Below are 23060 nucleotides of genomic sequence, written 5' to 3' on the forward strand. Positions count from 1 at the left end.
TGCTGCCACAAATGATTGAAAGCCCATTCGGTGAATAGCTGAGATCACAGTGTCCTTATGAACATGGATACTCATTGCTGCAAGTTCTTTTTTTGATTTGTTGTAGGAAGCAAAAAGGGATTCTTCTGAATGATACAACCAAGGTATCTCTCAGCCCTCTCATTAATCTTATAGGGCTTCACGGTTGGTTTGGCAGGAAGAGGACTGTCAGTTTGCTGAATTCTTTCGCTGATGCTTCTGGCAGCCGACAAAGGCCATTCCACCCACACTACCTTCTCTCATGATTAATACAGGATTTTACCTTAACGAATTGAAATCAATTTCCAGATGTCATTCTCAATGGAAATCAGATAGTAATAAACATGGTTTTACCTAGTACGGATTTTGATTGTATAAGTAAATCTTTGTCAAATTGAAAAATGGTGGCTTAGATGCCATTGACAGTAGAAATATATGTTATGAAAAATAAACTTTTATTTAAAAATAATATATAGACATACATTACCTATGAATACATATTAGTAAAAGGATAAAGAAAAAAGAATTATCTTTTGTTCTATCAGAATATATAGCTAGGAGCCGTTTTCATCAAGGTTTTTATGAAGACCGTCGTGAAAATTGATATCATCATTATAGAACAAAAAAAAAAGGAGATAAAAGGACATGCTAGATAGTTTACCTTATAAACAGACCCCTTTCTTTTAGAAATAAAGGATGCTTGCTCAAGATGAATTCAATCTAAAGTAACATGTAAGTAATCCATAACAATAGAGATAGAATTCTATCATGGACAGTAAAAAAGATTCGGATATCAGAATGGAAAAACTCTTCATAAAAATCAGACATATGCTTGTCTATTTGTTTATAAAGTTCATCAATTGAAAATCTTCTTTACCACCATGATAGTCACACAAAGAGATGTTTTACCTGTTAGCCTCTTCAATATAAAAGAAAATATTCAAGAAGCACAGAGAATCTAAAGAAAATGTGAGTCTTGAACCTTTTTAAATAAATGCAATCAAGTATTTTTTTTTCTTCATGTCTCAGAAATGCATGAATGGAATTAAAAAAAGGTTTTTCAACATCGAATGACTCGTCAGACTCGTCATCTAAAGGTGATCATCATAACACATGAAGAAAAAAAATAAAAAGGAAAAAAAAATAATTACCATCTCAAGAGAACACAGCCAAGAAGCAAGTCAATAGAGTATTGATAACTATAGAATATAGTAAGTAAACATGTACATAGGATATACAAGATAATAAAGAAAAAGGAAAATAAAAAGGAAGATCAGAAAAACAGCCAATTTTATTTCTACAGAAGTTTCAGACGGTAATTCCAACTATAAATAGTCGAAACATCATTTCAACCTCTTTTGATTTTCCTTTTTCATTATTTTGCATTAAATTTCTTACCTATTGACAACAATAGAACAATCAAAAAGATAAACAAGACTTTAAGGAAACATTGTAAATCAGTCTATGAGAGCAATGAATAAAAAGTCTTTTTTTTTAAAGAAATAAAAGAAAAGAAACAAGTGTATTGATTATAGCATCAGTGGAAAAGGTTCACATCAATAATCAGAAACTCTAGTTTGTTTGACATAAAACATCTTTTGCACAAACAAAGACACTTTTTCTTATCTTTTTTCTTGTTGGAACAAGTAAACTTACCTTATTTATTTATCAAAGAGAAAAAGAGAGAAAAGAAAGAATAGAAAGAGAAACAGAGGCTTTTTATAGCAGACTATCATAAAAAAAAATTTTTCCCCTTGCGAATCGCACAGTCACTATTTGAACTACCTCTCAGACACACTAGTAGATTGAAACTCAGTGATTACTTTTGACTCTTTTCTTTAGTAAATATGGAGACAGAAACAGATTACTATGAGCTTTTGGGTATAGAGATCACTGCATCCGCAGACGATATAAAAAAAGCATACAGAAAGAAAGCTCTCAAGGTACATCCTGATAAAAACCCTAGTCCTGATGCAGGTAATTCGTTATGCATAAAGCAATATATATATAGATGTACTCATGCCTAATTAGCTGTTCTTTTCCATGCCTTGACACAAGCACAGGATCTTCTGCTTGATACTAGCAGAAGAAACGATTATGATCAGAAACATCGTGCTCGACAAGAGCGTCTTAAAAAAAGAAAGAAATGGACTCAAAGCGAAGAGATGCACAAGATGAACTAGAGCGAAGAGAGCATGAAGCCAAACGCGCCAAAACAGAGCAGCAACAAGCCAAAGCACAATATGAAGCTGAATTGGCTCGATTACGTGAAGAAGGTGCTAAACGAAGACAAGAGGATTGGGTGACTGAACCAAAAGAAAAAGAGCCAGGTAAGATTGACATGAGGATAGGGTGTGGACACTTATCCAACTTGACAGAATTACCACCTGAGACAGAAAGAGATTGTGCGCTCAAATTTAAATGGAGTAGTAAACATCGTTTATCAGAAAAGGATGTGGAAGAACTCTTAAGGACAGTGGCGAATGTAGACACAGTGGCATTATCACAAAAAAAGAAACGATGTGCTCTTGCTGTATTCAAGACAGTGGTGGATGCTGTAAGTGAGATGAATGCATGGTTTTATGTGTTAATTACTTTATATAGTATACAGTTATTACAAAGAAAGAAACACATCCTTCATTATCCAAGTTTGAGACAATAGAATGGGCTGCCAAGAAACCACCACCATTGGTTGAGAAAATGATACGAGAAGAAGAAATGAGAAGACAAGCAAGAGCTGCTTTGTTTGCAGTTGATAATCGTCCTCAATCCAAGTCAGATAAGCCTTTGTTCTCTGTTGGAACACAACCCTCCTTTTTTAAGGCAATGAATATACCTGCTTTCAAGGTAAGCGGTGGTTATCTGATTGGAATACATCGCTAATATATATATGAGCAGAATATCTCTTCTTCTAACATGTCTGATAATGACTATGAAGCTCTTACATTAATGAAAATGAGACAAGCAGAAAAGGATCGTCTGTTTTTGATCAATCAACAGTAAACATATAGCTAAAAATAATGATAGTAATACAAACGCAACTCAGGGCTGAATCACATCGCCACAAGAAAATTTATTTTTGGCTGATGGAGTGGCTCAATTAGATAAAAATGGTAACATTGCATCATTTTATTTAACCTATAAATAAAACAAAGTAAAAACAAGACAGAACAAGCAATAGATATATAGAAACAATGTGTTAAAAGGGAGAAAAAGAAAGACACGCATAGAGAAAGAGAGAGAGAGAGAGAGACAAGCAAGTAAGGGAAAAGGAGAAAGAGTTGGATAAATAGGCTAAGGGTTATTTCACTGTCACTTTCTGATTTATACATATACATTATTTTGATAAAAATAAGCATCTGTCTTTCTTTTCTCTTCTTTGCCTTTTTTTTTTTTTTTCCTTTCTTTTCTTTTCTGTCTTTTTCTTCCTTTTTGATAGAAAGTTCAACACTCGATATTATCTCCTATTTAAGGGAGGAGGGGAACATAAAAAAAAAATCAAAAAAAAACACATTGTAGAAATCAAATAGCCGACATCAGTCAATTTTCAGCCAAACAAAAAGAGAAAAAAAAAACACCATCTCCATCTTCATCTCTCTTTTTTCTACTTTATATATCAAGATGAGAACTATAGCAACCTCAACACTCGGCTTAATATTGTTTGCCATGGCAACTAGGGCACAGGAGTCTAACTCGACTTGTTTCTCACTAAAAGGTTCAACAACTTGCCCAGCGTTTCAAAACTTCTATATCAGTCTTACAGGCAATGAAAGTCGATACCCTTTTCTAGCCAACGTAACAGACATATCTTCATTTGATACTGCACTTACCGAGTACGTAAACTCGGCCAACCTTTATCTATCACCTCTGGGATGCACCAATAGAGCCATCGTTCCGACGACAATACCCTACGCACGCTATTCTTTCAGCTACATGTGTGCTACTCTTATTCAAGACAGCCTCTATTCTTTACCGTGTAATTATCAACACAATCTATCGCCACCTCCTCTTTGCCAATCAACTTGCCTTGATTACATGGCAAGCGTTGAAAGCATCACAAACAACATAGACATGTGTCCCAATCAAATAGAACAAGATAGCCAGTTTGAGAATCTAAATTCATCTTGTATCTATTGGAGTGGATTGAATGGTACATATAATTGCATTATTGGCTTAGCTAATGAGCCCGACAATTGTGGATTTTCAAATAAAATGGATGCGTGTGGATACTGTAGGACAAATGGCACAGACAGCTGCTGTCAAGAGATCAAAGGTTGTCATCAGTTACCGATAGGTGCTATTGTGGGTATTGTCTTGGGCTGTCTTGTGTTTGTGGGTGCTATGGCTGCCATTGTCTATCTGTTCTGCTACCGAAATCGAAAAAATACCCAGCCAAACTATGGTCGATTCACCATGATGAATAATAATAATAGTGGAGCCACATCTAAGCATTTCATGAATGACAGCCTACAGAAACCTCTAGATCATGTGTCACCACAGCCGCCACCACCTATTGCCACAACACCTCTTATGCAAGACACACAGCCATTACTGGAAGAGTTTTTTGAAGTCAAGCATCCTTATCCTCCACAAATGGGAGACGAATTAGGATTACATGTAGGCGATATTGTGTGTGTAGCCATGAATTTCGATGATGGATGGGCACTTGGATTCAATGTGACAACGGGCCTCAAAGGCGTGTTTCCTGTTGTCTGTGTTGCACCTGCACCTGAAGAATTGCTGGAACAATTACTTTTGCCTGCTGAACCTGCAACAACAAAGACATTAGTAGAAGACGGCACTCCAGAACATCTGAACATGCAGCAAATATGTGAAAACCTAAAACGATCTATCAGTATATCCTCTAGACAGAGTCCTATACCGCCACTAACACAGCATAGCAACATACCAAGAAGAACAGCCAGCATCATGCGAAATACTTATGATTATCATGAAAGTGATTCACCTACATCGCCTACTTTACATACTCCCTTTTTTGATGTACCCCAAGTCAATGCATCTTTATTATCTCAACCTGAACCTGCTTTGATTGAGACTTATGAAATGCATCGAAAAAACAACCGTGTTTCTAAACTTGAAGAATAAACAATTTTTTTGTTTTAGCTTATCTTTTTCTACTCAGCTATAAAATCAAAAGCTTTCCTTCCTTTTTCTTTTTCTTTTTTTTTCTCCCACTTTCTCTTTCTTTCTTTTTTATATGTGTCACACTTTACTCTTTGTTAACTCATAAAAATAAAAATAATAAAAAAAAAAGTGTGACATGAAAGCAATATTCAAGTCAAGAATAGACACAGTACTTGAGTCTGAGTCTTCCTCATCTTCACTCAATAGTGATTCACCAGAGTGCTCTCGAAAGTTTTGGACACGTCCTACCAACAGTCCTGAACCTTCTAGCTCGTCTAATAAGGAATATTCCGATACTCATGATATGAAAGACCAAGGTAGTAATCATAAAGCAGTAAAGCAAGAGCTAATACAACTTAGTGGATCATTTTTATACCATGACATACGTTGAAGAAGAAGGAGGAGGAGGGAGAGATAGCTTCCTTTCTCATCCTAGGCACCCTATTCGACACCAAAAGAATACACTAGCTATTGCATCATCCAACGACCCTCAAGAGACCAAGAACGAGTCAGCAAATAAAAGGCACCAGACAAAACTACTTTTGGTGTCCCTGATTGAATCCTTATGTCAGACCTATGGTGACTCTCCCGAGTCCAGGCGCAAAATATTTTTCATGATCTGCCAAACACTCAATAGCATGGGCTTTATTGATTCTGAATTTATTGATGAAGTAGCTAGTGTTCGATCCACATACCATAAGGCATTTGAACATTTGTTTTATACAGCTGCACAAACAGTTCGTCAACAAGAACTGAATATGGGTAAACAACCTCGTCTGTTGACATCGCTGGAACAACAAGACATCTTGAAGGAGCGTATTGAATCACTTTCTCGAGAACCAAAGCTTCAGTATACACTCAGTATTCAAAACTCACGTTACAAGAATGATTTTGTTCAAGTCAAAATTTTAGGTCGAGGCGGGTTTGCCAGTGCTTGGTGTGCTCGCAATAAATTGGACGATATAGAGTATGCAATCAAGAAGATTCGATTGATGGATCAAGCTGAAGAAGGTTATGAAAAGATTTTTAGAGAAATCAAGAATCTAGCCCGACTTGAACATCATAACGTGGTGCGATATTATTCGTCATGGCTGGAATATGCAATTGATGACGACGATGATCAAGAAGATGATGACAATGAAGATTGGGTCTCGACGAACTCGTATTCAAGAGCAAGCGTGTCTTTTACAGATCAAGAGGATAACTCAAGTGTTTTCAATGGTCAAGATCCTACGTTTGATGAACCAAGTTCATCTTTTGATTCTTTGAATAATAACAAACCTACTACAGCAGAAGAAATGTCATTTATTCAATTTGGAAATGAAGAAGGAGAAGGAGATGAAGAACAAGAAGAAAATAGCGAAAAACCAAAGATTTACATTCACCCTACTCGCTCAAATTCGACCATAACGTCGTCCAACCAGCATAAAACGAAAAAAGAGGGTGGCTTTATCCTGTTTATTCAGATGCAACTCTGTCCAAGTAAGTCCTTTTTGGTATTTCGTTTTGTGTAACTCGTTCTAGGTACTTTGCATGAATACATCAAAATTAGAAATCAGAATCCTAAAGAATACTTTGACGAGCAACAAAACAAAGATTTGTTCTGTCAGATCTTACAAGGTGCTGCTTATATTCACCAACAGGGCCTTATTCATCGTGACTTAAAACCAAGCAATATATTTCTTTCGAGACGTGATGGATCATCTGAAGCATTGATTCCCAAGATTGGTGATTTTGGTTTAGCTGCCAGTGTCATTCAAAACGAACAGGAAGAGGAAGCAGAAGGTGTTGAAGAAGACGACGATATGTATTACGATTATCTTGCGTCGACATTTGAAAGTCAACATTCAACGCAAAGTGCCATTGAATTACTTGCTGCTTCTTCCTCTCCTTCAAGCAATCATAAAGAGAACAGCAGCAGTACGTCAGATAGTATTCTATCTCTTTATCCTGCATTACCGCCGAAAAGGAAAACATCTCAGTCACAAAGAAACAGGACAGGTGCTGTAGGTACGCGAACGGCAAGTATCTATATTGTGTAAGCCTTCTTTTTTGTCTTCTTCTAATACGTTTGTATCATAGTATGCTGCACCAGAACAACTTGCATCTTATAACGAACCCTATGATGAAAAAGCAGATATTTACTCTCTAGGCATCATCTTGTTCGAACTCTATTATCCATTTTCATCTGCTATGGAACGTGCTATCACTCTTGACCGTCTTAAAAAGCATATCTTTCCTGAAACTTTTGTTAAAAAATACTGCGTGTTGAAAGATATTATTTCAAGTATGATGAGCCTTGATCCTTGTCATCGTCCAGCTGCACTTGAGTTATTGAACCATGCTTTCTTTCGAGACAACAAGTATGCTCAACAACAGCAACAACACAGTTTAATTACTACCAACACTGCATTATCCTACGTATCTTCACGAGAACTTCACCATGATCGCGAAATGGCCGAGATGCAACATCGGTACCTTCAAATGAAACAAGAAAAAGAAGATTTACAGAGACGGTTGGATGAACTTCAAACGAAATTGGATGGATGTAGTGTCGATACCAAAAAGAGACATCATTCTTGTGAAGAAGAACAAGGCCAGCCGGATATGAAACGAAAAGAACTATCATAGATATATATATATATATAATACCACAAAAACATCCTCACTCTCTCCTATTCATTGTAAATAAAAACAAATTCACACTATACAAGAATAGTTTCAACTTGGCCGAATTGCAGAGTCTCTAAACTAAGAAAGAATTGAACTACCAAGAAGAACCTATTATAGCACAAGTTGATAGTCACGGAATTTTACTTTTATTTTTTAATTTAGTTATGAAATTAATGTCGTTTAACAGGAGTATAGGTAGTAACTCTGGTTAAGACTTTGGAGGATATATAATAAAGGACCGTTACTAAATAGGAAGTATTTAGGAAGTGGAAAAAAGGTGTCTTTATTCAAATGGAATTAATTTCATGTTTAAATCAAATCTGATTTCCTGTCCGGGCCGGCCATCTTCCTTCTCTTTCTGTCTTCAATATTATTGAGCATGACATTAACATGACAACCCTCTCTTTTTCCCTTTGTGTTTACCTTGAATGACGAGACTAACAAACATAAGAGATAAACCAATAATTAACAACAGAAGACTGTAAAGACTATTGTAATTATAGAGAGAGATAGACACAAATAGAGAGATTATAACCTTAGGCACAGTTCCTTCAAAAGACAATGAAGATATATGTAAAAGAAAATTTATAAAAAAAGTTTCGATTATTAAAGATTAATTTCTTGATATCTTTTATTCCTTCTAAAGTTCTTTAAGCTTTTATACTTTCTTTAGAATAAATTTCTACAAAGACAATTGCTTGTCATTAATCTAGAACAGATCAAACTTGCCCAAAAAACAATCATGTTTGAAATGTCAAACAGGAGAACAATTAATACAATTAAATTATAAAATTCAACAGATTCAAACTGAGATGAACTGTCAAATATAATAAACAAAAAAAAATAAAATAAATACACAATTAAATCACAGCAAAATATCATGAAGCAAAATACGGAAGAAGTAGGACAAATAAGGAACCAAAAAGTACAACAATTGAGACCCAGACCATAAATTGACACACCGATCAGTGGTTTTGACTCGAATCTGATTGGGTCTAACAGAAGACAGAACCATTGGCTGAAACCTTTGGAACACCATTGTACAATCAGACCTAGACCAAATCACACCAAATTTTGTATGTACTTTAAGGAACATCAGAGACATGCACCATTTCAATTTGAAGTTTTGTTAACATAATAAAATTACTAGAAAAACCGCGAAAGAGAATAAAAAAGCGAGTCAAAACAAACATGCACACATGACAAAATTGTCAAGGTATAATGATAATTCAGTCGATGTTTTGAAGGTGTTCTTTATTGTTTGCGAGTATGAGTCTTGATGTTGTCGGATCAAATGCGGATCAACAGAAAAGCCTATTTACAGAATGTAAACAGTCATGATCTCATCAAAGGATTTTCACTTACAAATCCAGTACAAATAATTCAAAATACAATTGACAACAAAACAAATAGAATATAAGATAAAAATAACTAAGGTACATGATAATGTTAATAAATGTTCCCAAAAGCATCCTTCTTCAGATAACTACCAAGTATGTTCTTTCCCAGAGCAACCAGTTACTAAGACAGGAGTTTTTACCAAGGACAGACCCCAATTAACAATATTGTATAGTAGCTTTCTTCTTTCTTATTTGTTTCTTTCCTTTTTCTTGTATACTTCAATTGACAGACAGATAAATCCAATCTTCCCAAGATTTTCCAGATTTCTTCTTCAATTAAATAGTCAGAAAAATAACCTTTCTTCTTTTTTTTGTATTTTTTTATGATGATGATGATGATTCGATTTTGTTTTCTTTTGATGATGATCAGATTATGTTTTCTGGGATGATAATATTTCGCTTAAAGGAATAACAATTAAGATTCGTCTTGATTCCATTTTGAGATTGATTGCTTCATGTGATTTAATGATCTTCTGAGAGTGATTGTGAGTTTTCATTTTAAAAGGCGTACCAATTATATTGCTTCCTGCTGACTTGGAAAATAAAAATTTCAACATTTTGACACTCACCAACAAACCTGTCAAAATATATAAGCGGGTATAGCTCAGCTGGGAGAGCGTTAGACTGAAGATCTAAAGGTCAGGTGTTCGATCCACCTTAGCCGCATAAAATTTTTCATACTCTTCCAAGTAATTGCGAGATGGTATTCCTTTTTTTGTTTCCTTTATCGAAGTTCCAGCTTTACTTTAATGCATGAATTGATAGAATTTGCCTTGGTTACGGAACGAGGTTTGATTAATATACCAGTAACGTATAGAAGAATTTATACAATAGAATCCAAAGCAAAAAAACTATTGTATATAATGACCATTAGGTTTCAAGTCATTTGGCCATACATACTTTTATGAAGACTATCTTTACAAGTCTTTTTACTCGCTGTAAGCATTAAATGAAATTATAGGCTGAACCTTGTTCATTTAGATAAAAACTTTAAACAATCCCAAGAAAGAATTTCTCCTGATGTAAAGAAATTTGTGCATAAAAGCAATTTTCAGTAACCATCAAACTTTGTCAAGATTCATTTATTTAGCTGTAATACTATTAAATAGTTCTTCTTGACCTGCTTCGATAACAAGCCTGAAGCCTTAAAATTCTTTCCTGAATTTAGGAAAATTACGGATGGTAAGATTATCATTGATATCAATAATACACCTTTTTAATCTGGACTGAAAAGAAAATAAATTTAGACAGACTTCATACCCAGTGTAGACAAAACTCCGGAAAGAGCATTTCAAAATTGAATTCGTGAATGTATTAATATGTATATGAGTAGACATTTTTGTCTTGATTCATTATCTTTGACAAACTTTCAAAACCTGATATTCTTTTTAAAAAAAAATGGCTTTAGAAGTAGTTGAGCATATGGAAATTGACAGATCTCAACTCTGTAAAGTTCACTCAAATGAAATTGAAAAGCAAGCCAGAGCAACAAAAAGAATACTTGATAAAGTAGGTAATATCAAGAAAGATACACAAGTTTGCAAACAGTTAAGGGAGCAAATATCAGTATGATTGGCTATATCAGTCCTTTTGGTTTAATTGACATCTCCAAGGTTGAGGTGCGTACCAATTCAGATGTCCAAAAACTAAGTCAAGGGATTTTGGGAGGAAATACAGACAAGCAGTCATTTAGAAAAGGGGAGGCATTTCTCAAGTTGTAAAGTTCATTAAACGTGTGTTGAATATTCTTGATTAACATGAAATAAAAGGTTATTGTCTTGTGTTAAATGATTGTCGTATCCATCATTCAACCTTTATCAAAAATTTTGTCGGGAAGCGTGGCTATAAACTTTTGTTTTTGCCTCCTTACTCATTTTTATTTTGGTCCCAACCAACTCCTAAGGTTTCATACGTACGATTGAACACTACCCATGAATATTCGATGCATTCAAATATGTAGAAGTAACTCTTCTCATCTTTATATGCACAAAGAAAAATAAAAATAAAACTGGAACTGTACAGACTTACTTGACTTCTTCAACTTCAATGAATGTTAAGACTGGATTAACTTACATAGCGTGCTTTAGATGTCACAACGAAATTCCTTATCAAATCAAAGCATTACTCTTTGCATACCTCATGGGCATACAAAAGTGTGTATTTATAAAATAAGCTGGTCGAATGAAATTATATTTCATTCATGAAGGCTTCTTTTCCTTATTGTTCTACCATTTCCGAGAGAAAGAGCTTTTTTTTTTTTTTTTGTTTTGCTTATTAATAACAAAATATTGGAAACACAAAAGCAACACTACATTTTTCTTGAACAGGATATAATGGCATGCTCCCCCAAAAGCAAATATAAAATGCTTTCGTCAATGAATACGATGTCATTAGACATATCGATAAAGTATTTGGAAATGCAAAAATAAGGATAATTACTGTTTTTATGCATGAGATATCTGATTTTTTTCCCGAATAATCTTTTTCTCTGTTTCCAGAAAAAGAATATTGTGTTTTGATAGCAAACCGGAAAAAAGTAGGAAACGGTAAACTGGATAAAGATTTCAGGCATATTTATTAACGGGAGACACCGTATTGTATTAATTTACAGAAAAAAAAAGGAGAAGGGGGAGGGGGAATGGAATATATAAGTACACGTTGAAAATATGATTTAATTATTAGTGACGAACTTGCTTACAGTGGGTTTCTTCCAATAAGCCTGCTTCGTACGTTGAACGTTTTCTGCTATCATTCAGCATGGGTATAACTGTATCATCTTCATCATGCATCTCGGGCATGAGTAATGATCCGTCTTCAGGATATTTGTATATAAAGTGTGGCTCAGGTAAATCCTCGGGTGATTTGATAGGGCTGCAGATATCTGGCATAGTGTCACACTAGAAATATCATGTATTAATATCTTTTTATATTTTGCATGTGAAAAAAGGGCGTACCTTATCTAATGCTGGTATATCCATATCCTCCAAAATCATTTGAATAAAATCGCACATGTTTCTTTCAAAGTAGATGAGTGGATACTGCTTTTCTAATTCTTGAAAATGTTTCTCTAAAGTATATCCTGGTTTAATTTGAATAAACTAGAAAGGGAAAAAATTTAGTACATATCTTGTGATAATTGTTGCAAGTCTTGTTACCTCCTTCTCACGTTGGCGTACTTGCAATTTGAATAAGTACATTGTTCTTGTCTTTGGGAAAAGTAAATGATGATCTGCAGCTTTTACATTCCAAATATTATCTTGATCTTCTTCTTCCTCTTCTTCATGGCATTCCTCTTCGTCTTCTTCTTCATCAATATAGTCTTCTTCATCTTCATCTTCAACATAGCCATAAGAAAAAATTTCATAGATAGTCTCGAGACCAGTTCGACCATCGCACATATAACTTTGAATAGCAGCTTGGGTCAATAAGTCGAGGAATAGATCATACCAACGAGGAGGCATGCCACCACCCATCACTTGTTGACCTGCAACAGTTAATGGTTTAATATCACCATGGTTATTATCAAGTACGGAGCGCAACATATTAGCGCTTGTTTTAAGGAAAGCAGGAATAGCTTCAGCTAGGCCCGGTCCTCCCGTTTTTGCCAAAAGACAAGGGGATTGGCTGCAATTTGGACGACGATGACGGCGGCAAAAAGCTGGAGAAAATGGTTTGGAGAAGAGCTGTTCATTATGTCCAGCTACTTCATCATCACGCTTATGGCGTCTAACTGGAGCAGAGAACGTAATATGATGTGTGCGACCCATTGTAAGATTGGTGAGCTGGCAGAGATTTAGTCTTTGTTCAAATTTGGCACTCATTTTCTTATTCTTGTTCTTTTTGTTGGAGGAAAGGATGCCTATATGAATTATGAATTCAATAGTTTAAATTATTTCGAGATTTACCTTCAATGACAGATTCAATGACATTTTTATCTTTGGTATACTCTGTTTCGTCGTCAAATGTAAGTGCTTTCTGTAGTCTTGACTGAATAGACTGGTAAAAAAGATAATCCAGTATCATAGCGTTGGTGGTTGAATTGTTATTCAACTGTTGAAGTTGTTGGCTCAAGTTCAAATAGAATGCCATGTTTAAAGCAAAAGAGAAAAAAAAAAGAAAAAAAAAAAGACGATAATAAGACGGGTCAATTAAATAAACATTAGAATAGGAATAATCGGATTCGAGTAGAAAGGGTAAAATGCACCCGAAAATCACCTATATTCATATAAACTTTTTTCTCTGTTCCGATTAAATAGTCACAGATAACGAAAATGAAAAATAGTATTTTTTCCCTGAATTATTCTTTATTTGGTAATTTACAAGATAGTGGATTATTTACAGACTGAAAGATGCTCTTTTTTGTTGTTGACCAGCAGGAGATGAGATGGACTTTTTTAAGATCCAAGAGATGGGTAGTAGACTTTGATAGAGTAACCATGTGGTTGTCAGAGAAACAACAGATTTGAACATGGAGGCAAGTAGGACAATGAGATGCAAATGGGGGTGGTAATGTAGTTGACTTTTTCTTTTGTGATTGTGGTAGAATATAAACCGAGCAAGGAATTTCAGTCGCACACTGGCAGAAGATTTGATAGATAAGGCTGTTTGTACAAGGAAAGTCCAAAATAGGTCAATTGTGTCATCTTCCTCGTCATCTTCCATGAACCTTAATTTGTCTTGTAGATGTGGAGAAGATGATACAGGGTATTCAGGCTGATATTCAATCTCAATGATCTCAGGATTGAAATGAACTCCGACCGAACTTTTATGGTTGAGGTTGACACTACTGTTGCTGCTGCTGCTTGCGATACTGCTGAAACTACTAAATCTGCTGCTACGGCTTGAGTATAACATAGGCGTATGAATATCATTCAACACAAATGAGTCAAAATAAGAAAGAATTGGATCGGAACAATTCGGTACTATTTGAGTTACGTTGCAATGTTTCTTCAAAACAGGCTTAAGTCCTTGGAGAGCACTAGAATAGTAATGCAATTTCTCCATTTCATTACAACTATTTGTGTACATTGGTCCATAGAGCCCTACAGAAGAAAAACATATGTTAGTTTTCTTTCTTTCTTAATCATCTTATTCATATTTACATGTGATATCAGATTCCTTCTGCCTATTAATTATTCAGTAAATATTCAAACATTGCCATCAGTACTTACCAACACACTGTGGAGGGATCAATGAGCTGATTGTATTTGCCAAGATTTTTAACACACGATTTAGCCATTGATCTCCATAAAGCATTTTGAAGTCTGATTGATTTGTTACGTTCAAAATTTTCATCTTTTGATACATGATATTTGTTCATTTGACGCCAAGTAAGAATCAGGTCATCACAGCTCCATTGGTATGATAAATAATCAACACAGTGTTCTGCTGTCATTCCTTAATATGTTGAGAAAAAGAAAGAAAGAAAGAGAGAGAGAGAGAGAGAGAGAGAGAGAGAGAGAGAGAGAGAGAGAGAGAGAGGGAGAGAGAGAATTTGTTTTAAAGAGGCATAAATATATACACAAAAAAATTAGAAGAGCGAAAAAGGGGAGTGCTTTTTTTGTTAAAAAGGCCCTCTAGAACTTTTTACGATGGAGCATCTCGGATCCGATGTTCCCACAGGAGACAAGAAAAGACAAGCACAGACCGTGTTACACTATATTGATAACCTTTCTTACTGCTTAAAGGCTAGTGTAGTTGATACAATGATTTGAAACCAAACTACAATCTGTATATCATTGATCTTCAACTTTGATCCTGATAGCAATTTAAGCATACATGTTGACACATGAATAGGGTGGTACATTCATACTTTTGTACACATGTGTGTGTGCGTGTCTCTTTCCATTGAGAAAATAAATAAATTCGAAACGCGATTTGGCGCCAAAATTAGTATGCTGTTGATAAGTAAACAATATGCACTACACAAACAAAATGTGTGAAGTTTGTTTTTTTAGACTTCTTTAGGAATGATAAGTGTGTGTGTATATCCAATTGTTTGAGAGAAAGATAAACCCCTTATGGCGAGAAGTTTTATTGCATAAATACAGGTTAATACATTCCTTGCTTGTTATCTCTGACAACTCTTTCGTTGTTTTACGCCAAGTGTAACAAAAGAGTCTAGGTCAATAAAATACCTCATCATCAAAAAAGCTTCGCAGCAATAACAAGAATATTTATTGCATGACAATAGAGAAGGGAGAAATGGCGTGTATGAGTTTTATTCTTGTAATTAGCCAACATGTGAAAATAACCAACCGAGAATTGATTGCTTTTCGGCAACTTCCGTACGACTTTGATTGTCAAATCGATCCTGAAATGAATGTGGTGCGTTGTTAAGGTGTGCTCATAGTATCCATCAAATTAGCGTGTAATTCTTTCTATACCCCTTATTTTTTCTTTTCTTTTTTCTTTATTATGACAAACAATATCTCTTCCCGTATAATGTAATAAAAGGCTTATTTGTATTTGGTTACTTACTTGAGTCTATAGGCAGTTTAACTCTATTCAAGAGGAACTAGATTATTGGAGAAGCCACGCAGAAAATCTAGAGAATACTTTACAAGATACAAGAGCAGCTCTAGACGAGTTTCAAGTATCTTCTCGCGAACTTGAAGAAGAACTTGAGAAAGAATTGCAAACAACTGAAAAAGCATACAATGACCTAAAATCGCGTTGCGAGCACTTTAAACGAGACGCAGAGGATTGGAAAGTAAGATATAAAATGTTGTAAGCATTTCAACTCATGTACAAAAGGCAAAATACACAGAATCAAAGCATGAACAAAATATCACAATGGTTCAAATGCAACGAGAAATTGATATTCTGAGAGCGACAGAAGAATCATTTAGAAAAAAAGTGTTAGAGCTAGAGCTCGACAATGATGATTTGGAAAGGACAGAAAGGTAGCAAAGGATGCATTTTTTTTTGTATTTTAGAGATGCTTACCTTACATTAGAGCTGCGACCTCTTCTTTGACAGATCTGGAAATGAAGCTGAATAAAGCAATTGAAAGAAATGTGATTTTAGAGAATGAAATTCAAGCAAAAGACAATTTGACAGAACAAACGCAAAGATTGAAGGATGAGCTGAATGGTAAGCAAGTATAGAGATACGTCTTATTCACTGTGTATGCTAGAGGCACACCAAGAGTTGTCTGTTTTACGCTCTCAATCTTCAAAACAACAAGAGTATATTGAAGAACTTGAAAACAAGGTTGAAGAAGTTGAAAAGAAGAATAGACAACAAGCAGCCTTAAACGAACAACAAAATAGATCACCTACTCCAGACCGAGGTTCAGGCTATTATGATCCTTATTCACGTAATAGAACTACTCGCATACCTCGTACATCAGCATCTGGATCTCTTTCTGCTTCATCAAATCCAGTCAAGATGGTACAAGAAATGGTTGGTCGAGTCAGAGTAAGTATATTTTATAAAAATTAGATATCATTGGATTTTAAATAATTGTAACAGAGCTTAGAAGCACGATTGCAGTCATGTCGTTCTTTGGTTACTCCTCTTTTGAACCCACCACCTTCCTATAGTTCATCCAACTATATTCATAGAGACTCACACATGTCTACTGGCCATAGTCGACCTTCTTCACCTGATACTAGCAGTATTCGCTCAGGTAGCCCAATGCATTTCTCCAACATTAAAGCAAGAAGACCTTCTGAGTACATGAAGACAAGTATGGATACCAGCGAAGAATAATTTACTAGTACTTAATGATTTAATACCGTCTTGAAAGTATATAAAACTATTTAAATAAATGCTCTCTTTATATATTGTATGTTCTATATGATAGACAGAAAAAGGAACAAGATAAAAATATAAAAGCTATAAAATAAGACGGCTAAGAGTGCATAATAATAAGAATAGAAAGGAGCGATAAGTATAGAAAATATCAAGATAAGCTAATTGTATTGATATTAAAATGAGCTTGAATACACATTAAACTGTTGTTGTGGTAGTAATAGCAGCAGCTTGAGCAGTTGTTGTTGTTGTTTGAACATCATTAGTAGTTGTTGTTTCAGTGGTTGTTTGAGCAGGTACTTCTGTAGTGGTTGTAGCTGTAGTTGTAGCTGTAGTTGTAGCTTGAATAGGTGATTCTGTCGTTGTAGTAGTAGCCTCAACGGGTGCATCTGTAGTCGTGATAACAGTGGTGGCAGTCGTGGTAGTAGCATCAACAGTAGTCGATGTACTATTATCAATGGGAATAAGAGTTGCAGTAGCAGAAATAGACTCTGTAGTAGTGGCATTTGCTGTCGTGTTAGTAGAAAGAGCAATAGCACCAGGGTTGCAGCTTGCAGGACCAGAAGGATCATCAGAAAGGCCAGGAATATTCATATCGTAAGGTACATCATTTTGGTAATAGTACATGTTGGAGGCATGGAAGTCATCATCTACAATGACTGAGGCATTCTGAGTCACATTATAGAAGAGGTAGCCATCATAAAGAGTAGGAAGAAGTACAAGTGGATCACCAAGTTTGACAGGCCAACTGTCAGTAGTAACAGAACCTTTAGGAGGAATTGTCAATGGACTAGGAAGCTCGTAGTCAATTGTACCAACGGTGACATATTGTCCTTGAGTACCCATCATAGAGCAACGAACCGTTTTTTTGGTTTCAGCATAGATATGAACAATCTTGAAAGGTGTATCCAAGGGGTTGTAAAGCTCAATAGAAGCATAAGCAAGACCACCTACTGCTCCGATAATATCGCCAGTGACATGGATCTTTTTGATCAAACCACCATTGATACCAGCCATAGGAGAAGAGAGTTTCAATGAGGACAAGGCAGGTTGCAAGGGAGCAATAGAAGTTGAGCTAGGGGAACCAGCAATGGTCAAGGGAACAGTGACAGATGTCAAGTAGTAGGTGAGAATTTTGCCAACAGCTTCAATGTTTGTAGCTCCTTCAGCTAAATGCATGACAGCATTATAGTTTTGAGCACCAGGCTTGATGACTGTGTCTTTCAAATAAACTTTACCGATGACAGCATTGTTGAATTCAGGCATGAGAACATCAAAGTTGATATCACCAATAGTGATAGTAATACTGGAAGGATTGTTCATTTCAACAACAAGATCAATGATAACATAGCCAGAAGTACCACCAGTCACCTTGAGATCAACAATACGAGCAGTATTACCAAAGCCATTGAAACCTAATAAAAGAGATCAGTCTGAATAAGGGTATTAATCATACATACCATTCAAATGTGTTTGAACATCAAAGCCAACACCTGGAAGAGTAAGAGTACCAACAGCAGTATCAGCAACAGCATTAGAAACACCCTTAAGACCAAAAGTAACCTGAGGACTCAACGTCAAGAGTTGAACAAAACCAGCAAATAGTTCCTTATTAGCAACCTTGAATGGAACATTGGTGAATCCAGTTGTGATGAGCCCAGTGGAGCTTGTAGTAGCAGGGGAGATGGGCACATCAAGATTGGCTACCAAATTACCATTGTAGTTGGCCGCTACTTTCATGTCGAGTTGCTTGACACTCAACGGGAAACCAAAAGGGTTCTTTAATTGAGCTTCTACTTGAGAAGATGAAGTAGGAGGTGCCCAAGGATCCTTGGTAAAGTCCATCTCAAGTGTCTTCATTTCGACAGAGGGAATGAGAACAGGTACAGAAGAAGGACCAGGTAAGACCACGTTTTCAATAGAAATTGTCTTGAAAGCTGAAGTAAGCCAACTTACTTGGCCATTGTTACCAGAGCCAGACATACCCTTGACTGTAAGCGTGCTCGATTGACCAGCAAGGTAGTGACCAAAAACAGTCGTGATAGCAACAATACCTTCCTTTGTCGTTTGAGGAATCAAACGCCCCTTCATGTTGATATTAGAAGAAGAGCGAGGGGCAAAGTAAGCAGCGCCATCGGAGGCAAGAGGTCCAAGATCAACATCACCAAAATAGGTTTCAAAGCCTGCGCCACCAAGGTTGAAACCAATTTGACTAGGATTGTAAATAGTGGTCTTGGCTGTCAAGGTAATACCACCAGCAGGATCGTTTGAAGGTAAGTCAAAGGATTGAACAGTAACTGCATCCTTGAACCCATTTGACCCAGCGAGAGTGACAAATTTGTGAAGTGAGATCTTGTTAAAAGTAAAACCAAGAGCGTTGACACTGACATCAGATGTAGTAATTTCCCATTCAAAAGACTCATTGTTGATTAAATAAGCAGCAAAAGAAGCCATGTCGTCACCATTGGCAACAGTGAATGAGCCTTGAACATCAAATGAAGCACCGACATCAGCCTTGGCATTAATAGCAGACATAGAGACGGTACCAAGTTTCTTTCCTTGCCATGAAATAGTAAGAGGACTAGGGAAGCTGATTGTAGCATCCATGGGACCTGTGTTGGCAATACTGCCCTTCATTTGAACATTGAAGGAGCCTTCAGTCACAGATGACAAGACAATGGTATCGAAACCAAGAACAGAGCCATCTACAATTTGTTGTACGATGGGTTGACCAACAATAGGAATAAGAGCAGTGACGGAACTATCCGTGGCAACAGCGACATTACCTTGAGAGAAGGCCAGGTCGTTGGTGTATTGACCAATCCTGATAGTAGAAGAAAGGGTAAGATCAACCTTCAATGCCTTCATGGCGTCCATAACATATTGAGATACATTGAAGTTAGAGAAAAGACTTGAATCAGCCTTGATGTCTTCTTGTCCATCAATATTAAAACCACCAAGGCCAAACAAAGCATCAAGAGCGCGTGTATCAAGGTTAGCCTGAACAGCAAGTGTACGAAGCAAGAGGGCAACAGCAGCAGGCTCAAGGTTCATGTTCATATTCAAAGCTTGAGATTGTGCAGTAGCTTTACCAGGAACTATAAAAGGATTGCTACTGATATCTTGATCGATATTACCAACAGGCATACCAGCAAAAGTAGCAGCAGCAACAACCTTGGAAATACTCAAACCAGCAGAGAAAGGGTTAGCAATTGAGACCTTAACACCAACCATGCTGGTTTGAAGAGTATCGGGCAAAACTGACATGGAAGATCCTTGAATAAGAGCAGTCTTTAAGCCGGGAAGTGTAGAGCTAAGACTGACAGCGCTCAATGCGTTCATGAGAGAAGCAATATTGGTTGAGTTAGAGTAACCTGTGATTTCAACACCATTATCGGAACCCATGATAAAGGTACTCAACAAGTTTTGTCCAACATCAGATGATTTGGGATCAAAGGATGCAGAAGCAGCAACTGTATTTTGACCACGGTTCAAGACTAGATTAGAAAGAGTAACAAGACCAAGCGTAGTATCACTAGCACCCATGTTGAAGCTAACGTCGCCAGTAGAGAGACTAAAATCAGATGGGTTTTCCATGGTAACATTGATAGCAAGATTCAAACCATCAGATGTGCCACCAGTAACATCAAGCGAGTTGATGACTGTAGGAGTGCTGTTCAAGAATTGAAGACCATGTAGTGTGGTGGGCACAGTGAAGTTGATACCTGTCAAGAGAATAGGGCCAATGGGTGTCATTGTCTTTGTAGAGGCAAGACCAGAAATCATGAAGGTGTAGTTACTTGAGGCAGTCAATTCATAAGTGTATTGATTGTAAATAGCTTCTTTTCCTGTAATGCCTGAAATGGCAGTATTGTTGATACCAAAGACAATAGTGCCACTCTTCAAGTCACTAACAGCAGGACTGAAAGGAGCTTGCATAACAGCGAAGTTTTCTGTTTCAGCACCAGAAGTATTCACAGCAAGAGTGATGTTTTGAGCGACTTCTGTAATATTCAAGGAGAAACCAAAGGGTAATTGGAAATTGGCAGTGACAGAAGGGGCATTGGCCACAGGAGCATAAGGTGTATTTGCATCGAACTTCAAGTCAAGATGACCCATGTTGACACCATTGATGATCTTCAAGGGAGAACCAGCAGAGAGTCCAACATTCAAGCTAACAGACTTAAAGCCTTCAGAGAGCCAGTTAATAGGGTTGACACCGTCAGGAGCACAAGAGACACCAAGAGCAGTTGTGTTGGAGAGCTGGCCAGCAACATAATTTGAGAAAAGGACACCAACTTTTTGTAAGGCCGTAGTATCATTTTGTGGTGTGAGTGTACCTTTAAGAACAATATTGTTATCACCCTTAACAAGATTTACGTTAGAGCCTTGGACATAACCCAAGGGAACACCATCGTAGCCAATGGCCATTTTGATTGTACCAAGTTGAACACCAATGGGAGAAGGGCTTTCCAGAATTGTACCCAATTCAACAAGGATACCACCATTGGGATCATCACCTGGAAGTTGGAAGGAATTGATTTTTACGTTAGGAAAACCATTCATGCCTAAAAAAGGAAGTTTAGCATCAGGTCAAAAAACCAATTGATTTAGCTGTTACACCTACCATTTAAAACAACTTCTTTGTTCAGGTCAACTGTGGCTGTTCTATAAATTTGGTGAGGGACAGAAACACAACAATATATGAATGATGAAAATCCTTACCTTGTGAGAGCACTAATATCGAGTTTTCCTTTGAGGGTCCATTTGAAAGTTTCAACAGCCAACATTGTCCTTGCAAAGGCAGCAAAGGCAGCTTGATCTCGAATCAAGAAGGGCGTAACGGCATTCAAAGTGCCATGGCCATTGGCAATGCTTGTTTCATTAAAGAAGAACATGTCACCCAAATAAGTTTCATTGTAGTAGACCTGAACAGGATTGTGGAATTTAATTGAAGCATAAAATGGACCAGTATTGGAGAGTGCACTTTCCATGTTCATATAGAAAGTTGAGTTCATATCATCACTACGTTTGGAGTATACTGAGTTTGTCAGGGCATCAGGTTTGTTGAAAGAAATATCGGCGGCTGTTATATCAATATTAGATTGGTTCATCAATGATTGAGCAATCTTGGGGAAGATCACATAAAGAGCAAGAACTACAGCAACTACTACCACAATGACAGTAATGATTGAGCAAATGATCCAGTACTTTTTTTTCTTGTAGAATTTTTGCTTTGGTGGAGGAGCAGCTTTTTCAGAGTATTCTTCCATTAAGACATCGTCTCGAAGACCACGATGATCTTCTGCTGTATGATGTTGATAGTACTCATCAGCATCATCAGAAACCACTACCTGATGGTTATATGGTTCGTTGATACTACCAGTCATTAGGTATTAGAATTAGATTAATATAAGTAAATATAAAATGTTAAAAGAACGGAGAGGATGAATTATGAAAAGGATCGTATAATATCAAAACAACTATAAAGAAGGGAAGAAAAAAAGGCAAACGAGAAATCAAAGAGTCCTTTTATAATACTACACCTATGAATAGCTATTGAATAGCCATACCGTTGGGTATTTGAGAAAAAAAAAAGAGAGACTCTGTGCTCAGGTAGTACGACATCAGCAAAATACAATAATAACAGTGCAACTCAGAATGTTGTATAGAATGTAACTGTTACATTATTATCTTTATTCAAGAGAGTGTATTACCCTAAAAGAAGCACAACATTGAGTGTGGGGAATACATAATGTTTGTTTGCGGCCATTCATATGAATTACTCACCAAACTGAAGACAATAATGTATGCTGATCATCCTTTTTTTGTTCTCACTCTTTCTCTTTAACAATATAGTGTCGCATGATTGTTTACAAAGTCATTCTTTCTATCACAGCAAATAAATGAATAGTCTTCAAGATGCATTGAAACGAATTGCAGAAAATTGTATATGTTTTTTACGCCATATCATTTGTACAACAAGGATCAAGAGTCTTTTTTTTATGACTGCACAGACCGCTTTTGTTTCAACCGACAGATTATGCAAATTGTAATCAAAACAGC

The 23060-nt window shown here is 36.3% G+C and overlaps 7 protein-coding genes and 1 non-coding gene across 8 annotated transcripts; 5 read left to right on the forward strand and 3 right to left on the reverse strand.

The window, feature by feature from the left end:
* Nucleotides 1–1836: 1836 nt before the first annotated feature.
* On the forward strand, nt 1837–3190 carry B0P05DRAFT_524551 (uncharacterized protein). The gene is made up of 4 exons (XM_051576213.1): nt 1837–1995; nt 2050–2145; nt 2202–2575; nt 2623–3190. The coding sequence occupies exons 1-4, from the start codon at nt 1866–1868 to the stop codon at nt 2899–2901; spliced, it is 879 nt and encodes a 292-aa protein (XP_051439159.1). The 5' UTR covers nt 1837–1865; the 3' UTR covers nt 2902–3190.
* Nucleotides 3191–3633: 443 nt separating this feature from the next.
* On the forward strand, nt 3634–4218 carry B0P05DRAFT_449199 (uncharacterized protein; the record flags this gene model as incomplete). Its single annotated transcript, XM_051573865.1, has 1 exon — nt 3634–4218. A coding segment is annotated over one exon (585 nt), but the record flags the coding sequence as incomplete, so codon positions are not given.
* Nucleotides 4219–5212: 994 nt separating this feature from the next.
* B0P05DRAFT_524556 (kinase-like domain-containing protein) lies at nt 5213–7922 on the forward strand. The gene is made up of 3 exons (XM_051576214.1): nt 5213–6645; nt 6688–7184; nt 7246–7922. The coding sequence occupies exons 1-3, from the start codon at nt 5541–5543 to the stop codon at nt 7792–7794; spliced, it is 2151 nt and encodes a 716-aa protein (XP_051439161.1). The 5' UTR covers nt 5213–5540; the 3' UTR covers nt 7795–7922.
* A 1907-nt stretch (nt 7923–9829) lies between these two features.
* B0P05DRAFT_t13 lies at nt 9830–9902 on the forward strand. Its single transcript has one exon. It is a non-coding gene; the product is annotated as a tRNA-Phe (tRNA).
* A 1886-nt stretch (nt 9903–11788) lies between these two features.
* Nucleotides 11789–13440, reverse strand: B0P05DRAFT_524563 (uncharacterized protein). Its single transcript, XM_051576215.1, has 4 exons — nt 13142–13440; nt 12392–13095; nt 12191–12334; nt 11789–12133 (listed from the first exon to the last, which is right to left on the reverse strand). Exons 1-4 carry the CDS (start codon nt 13323–13325, stop codon nt 11915–11917), a joined length of 1251 nt encoding a protein of 416 aa, XP_051439162.1. The 5' UTR covers nt 13326–13440; the 3' UTR covers nt 11789–11914.
* An 88-nt stretch (nt 13441–13528) lies between these two features.
* On the reverse strand, nt 13529–14682 carry B0P05DRAFT_524569 (uncharacterized protein). The gene is made up of 3 exons (XM_051576216.1): nt 14408–14682; nt 14339–14361; nt 13529–14278 (listed from the first exon to the last, which is right to left on the reverse strand). The coding sequence occupies exons 1-3, from the start codon at nt 14629–14631 to the stop codon at nt 13572–13574; spliced, it is 954 nt and encodes a 317-aa protein (XP_051439163.1). The 5' UTR covers nt 14632–14682; the 3' UTR covers nt 13529–13571.
* Nucleotides 14683–15636: 954 nt separating this feature from the next.
* B0P05DRAFT_524573 (uncharacterized protein) lies at nt 15637–17012 on the forward strand. The gene is made up of 6 exons (XM_051576217.1): nt 15637–15682; nt 15729–15948; nt 15993–16141; nt 16195–16331; nt 16375–16658; nt 16713–17012. The coding sequence occupies exons 1-6, from the start codon at nt 15654–15656 to the stop codon at nt 16950–16952; spliced, it is 1059 nt and encodes a 352-aa protein (XP_051439164.1). The 5' UTR covers nt 15637–15653; the 3' UTR covers nt 16953–17012.
* B0P05DRAFT_503040 (uncharacterized protein) lies at nt 17013–22561 on the reverse strand. Its single transcript, XM_051575474.1, has 4 exons — nt 21720–22561; nt 21622–21662; nt 18455–21562; nt 17013–18409 (listed from the first exon to the last, which is right to left on the reverse strand). Exons 1-4 carry the CDS (start codon nt 22382–22384, stop codon nt 17193–17195), a joined length of 5031 nt encoding a protein of 1676 aa, XP_051439165.1. The 5' UTR covers nt 22385–22561; the 3' UTR covers nt 17013–17192.
* Between the last annotated feature and the right edge of the window lie 499 nt (nt 22562–23060).

This window comes from Gilbertella persicaria, assembly GCF_025201335.1.
Source record: "Gilbertella persicaria strain CBS 190.32 chromosome Unknown B0P05scaffold_3, whole genome shotgun sequence".
Classification (NCBI taxonomy): Eukaryota; Fungi; Mucoromycota; class Mucoromycetes; order Mucorales; family Choanephoraceae; genus Gilbertella; species Gilbertella persicaria.

Coding starts and splice junctions, on each gene's coding strand:
- B0P05DRAFT_524573 (XM_051576217.1), top strand. CDS start 15,654: ATGACAAACAATATCTCTTCCCGTATAAT. Junction 16,332..16,374: donor ATTGAAGGATGAGCTGAATG/GTAAGCAAGTAT, acceptor TGTGTATGCTAG/AGGCACACCAAGAGTTGTCT. Junction 16,659..16,712: donor AAATGGTTGGTCGAGTCAGA/GTAAGTATATTT, acceptor TAATTGTAACAG/AGCTTAGAAGCACGATTGCA.
- B0P05DRAFT_524569 (XM_051576216.1), bottom strand. CDS start 14,631: ATGACAGCAGAACACTGTGTTGATTATTTATCATACCAATGGAGCTGT. Junction 14,362..14,407: donor GATCCCTCCACAGTGTGTTG/GTAAGTACTGAT, acceptor AATAATTAATAG/GCAGAAGGAATCTGATATCA. Junction 14,279..14,338: donor GAAGGAATCTGATATCACAT/GTAAATATGAAT, acceptor TTTCTTCTGTAG/GGCTCTATGGACCAATGTAC.
- B0P05DRAFT_524563 (XM_051576215.1), bottom strand. CDS start 13,325: ATGGCATTCTATTTGAACTTGAGCCAACAACTTCAACAGTTGAATAAC. Junction 13,096..13,141: donor CATTGAATCTGTCATTGAAG/GTAAATCTCGAA, acceptor TAATTCATATAG/GCATCCTTTCCTCCAACAAA. Junction 12,134..12,190: donor ATATACCAGCATTAGATAAG/GTACGCCCTTTT, acceptor TGATATTTCTAG/TGTGACACTATGCCAGATAT.
- B0P05DRAFT_524556 (XM_051576214.1), top strand. CDS start 5,541: ATGACATACGTTGAAGAAGAAGGAGGAGGAGGGAGAGATAGCTTCCTT. Junction 6,646..6,687: donor TCAGATGCAACTCTGTCCAA/GTAAGTCCTTTT, acceptor AACTCGTTCTAG/GTACTTTGCATGAATACATC. Junction 7,185..7,245: donor GTGCTGTAGGTACGCGAACG/GCAAGTATCTAT, acceptor TTTGTATCATAG/TATGCTGCACCAGAACAACT.
- B0P05DRAFT_524551 (XM_051576213.1), top strand. CDS start 1,866: ATGGAGACAGAAACAGATTACTATGAGCTTTTGGGTATAGAGATCACT. Junction 1,996..2,049: donor AAACCCTAGTCCTGATGCAG/GTAATTCGTTAT, acceptor ATGCCTAATTAG/CTGTTCTTTTCCATGCCTTG. Junction 2,146..2,201: donor ACATCGTGCTCGACAAGAGC/GTCTTAAAAAAA, acceptor AAGATGAACTAG/AGCGAAGAGAGCATGAAGCC.
- B0P05DRAFT_503040 (XM_051575474.1), bottom strand. CDS start 22,384: ATGACTGGTAGTATCAACGAACCATATAACCATCAGGTAGTGGTTTCT. Junction 21,563..21,621: donor CAAAGAAGTTGTTTTAAATG/GTAGGTGTAACA, acceptor TTCCTTTTTTAG/GCATGAATGGTTTTCCTAAC. Junction 18,410..18,454: donor TGTTCAAACACATTTGAATG/GTATGTATGATT, acceptor CTCTTTTATTAG/GTTTCAATGGCTTTGGTAAT.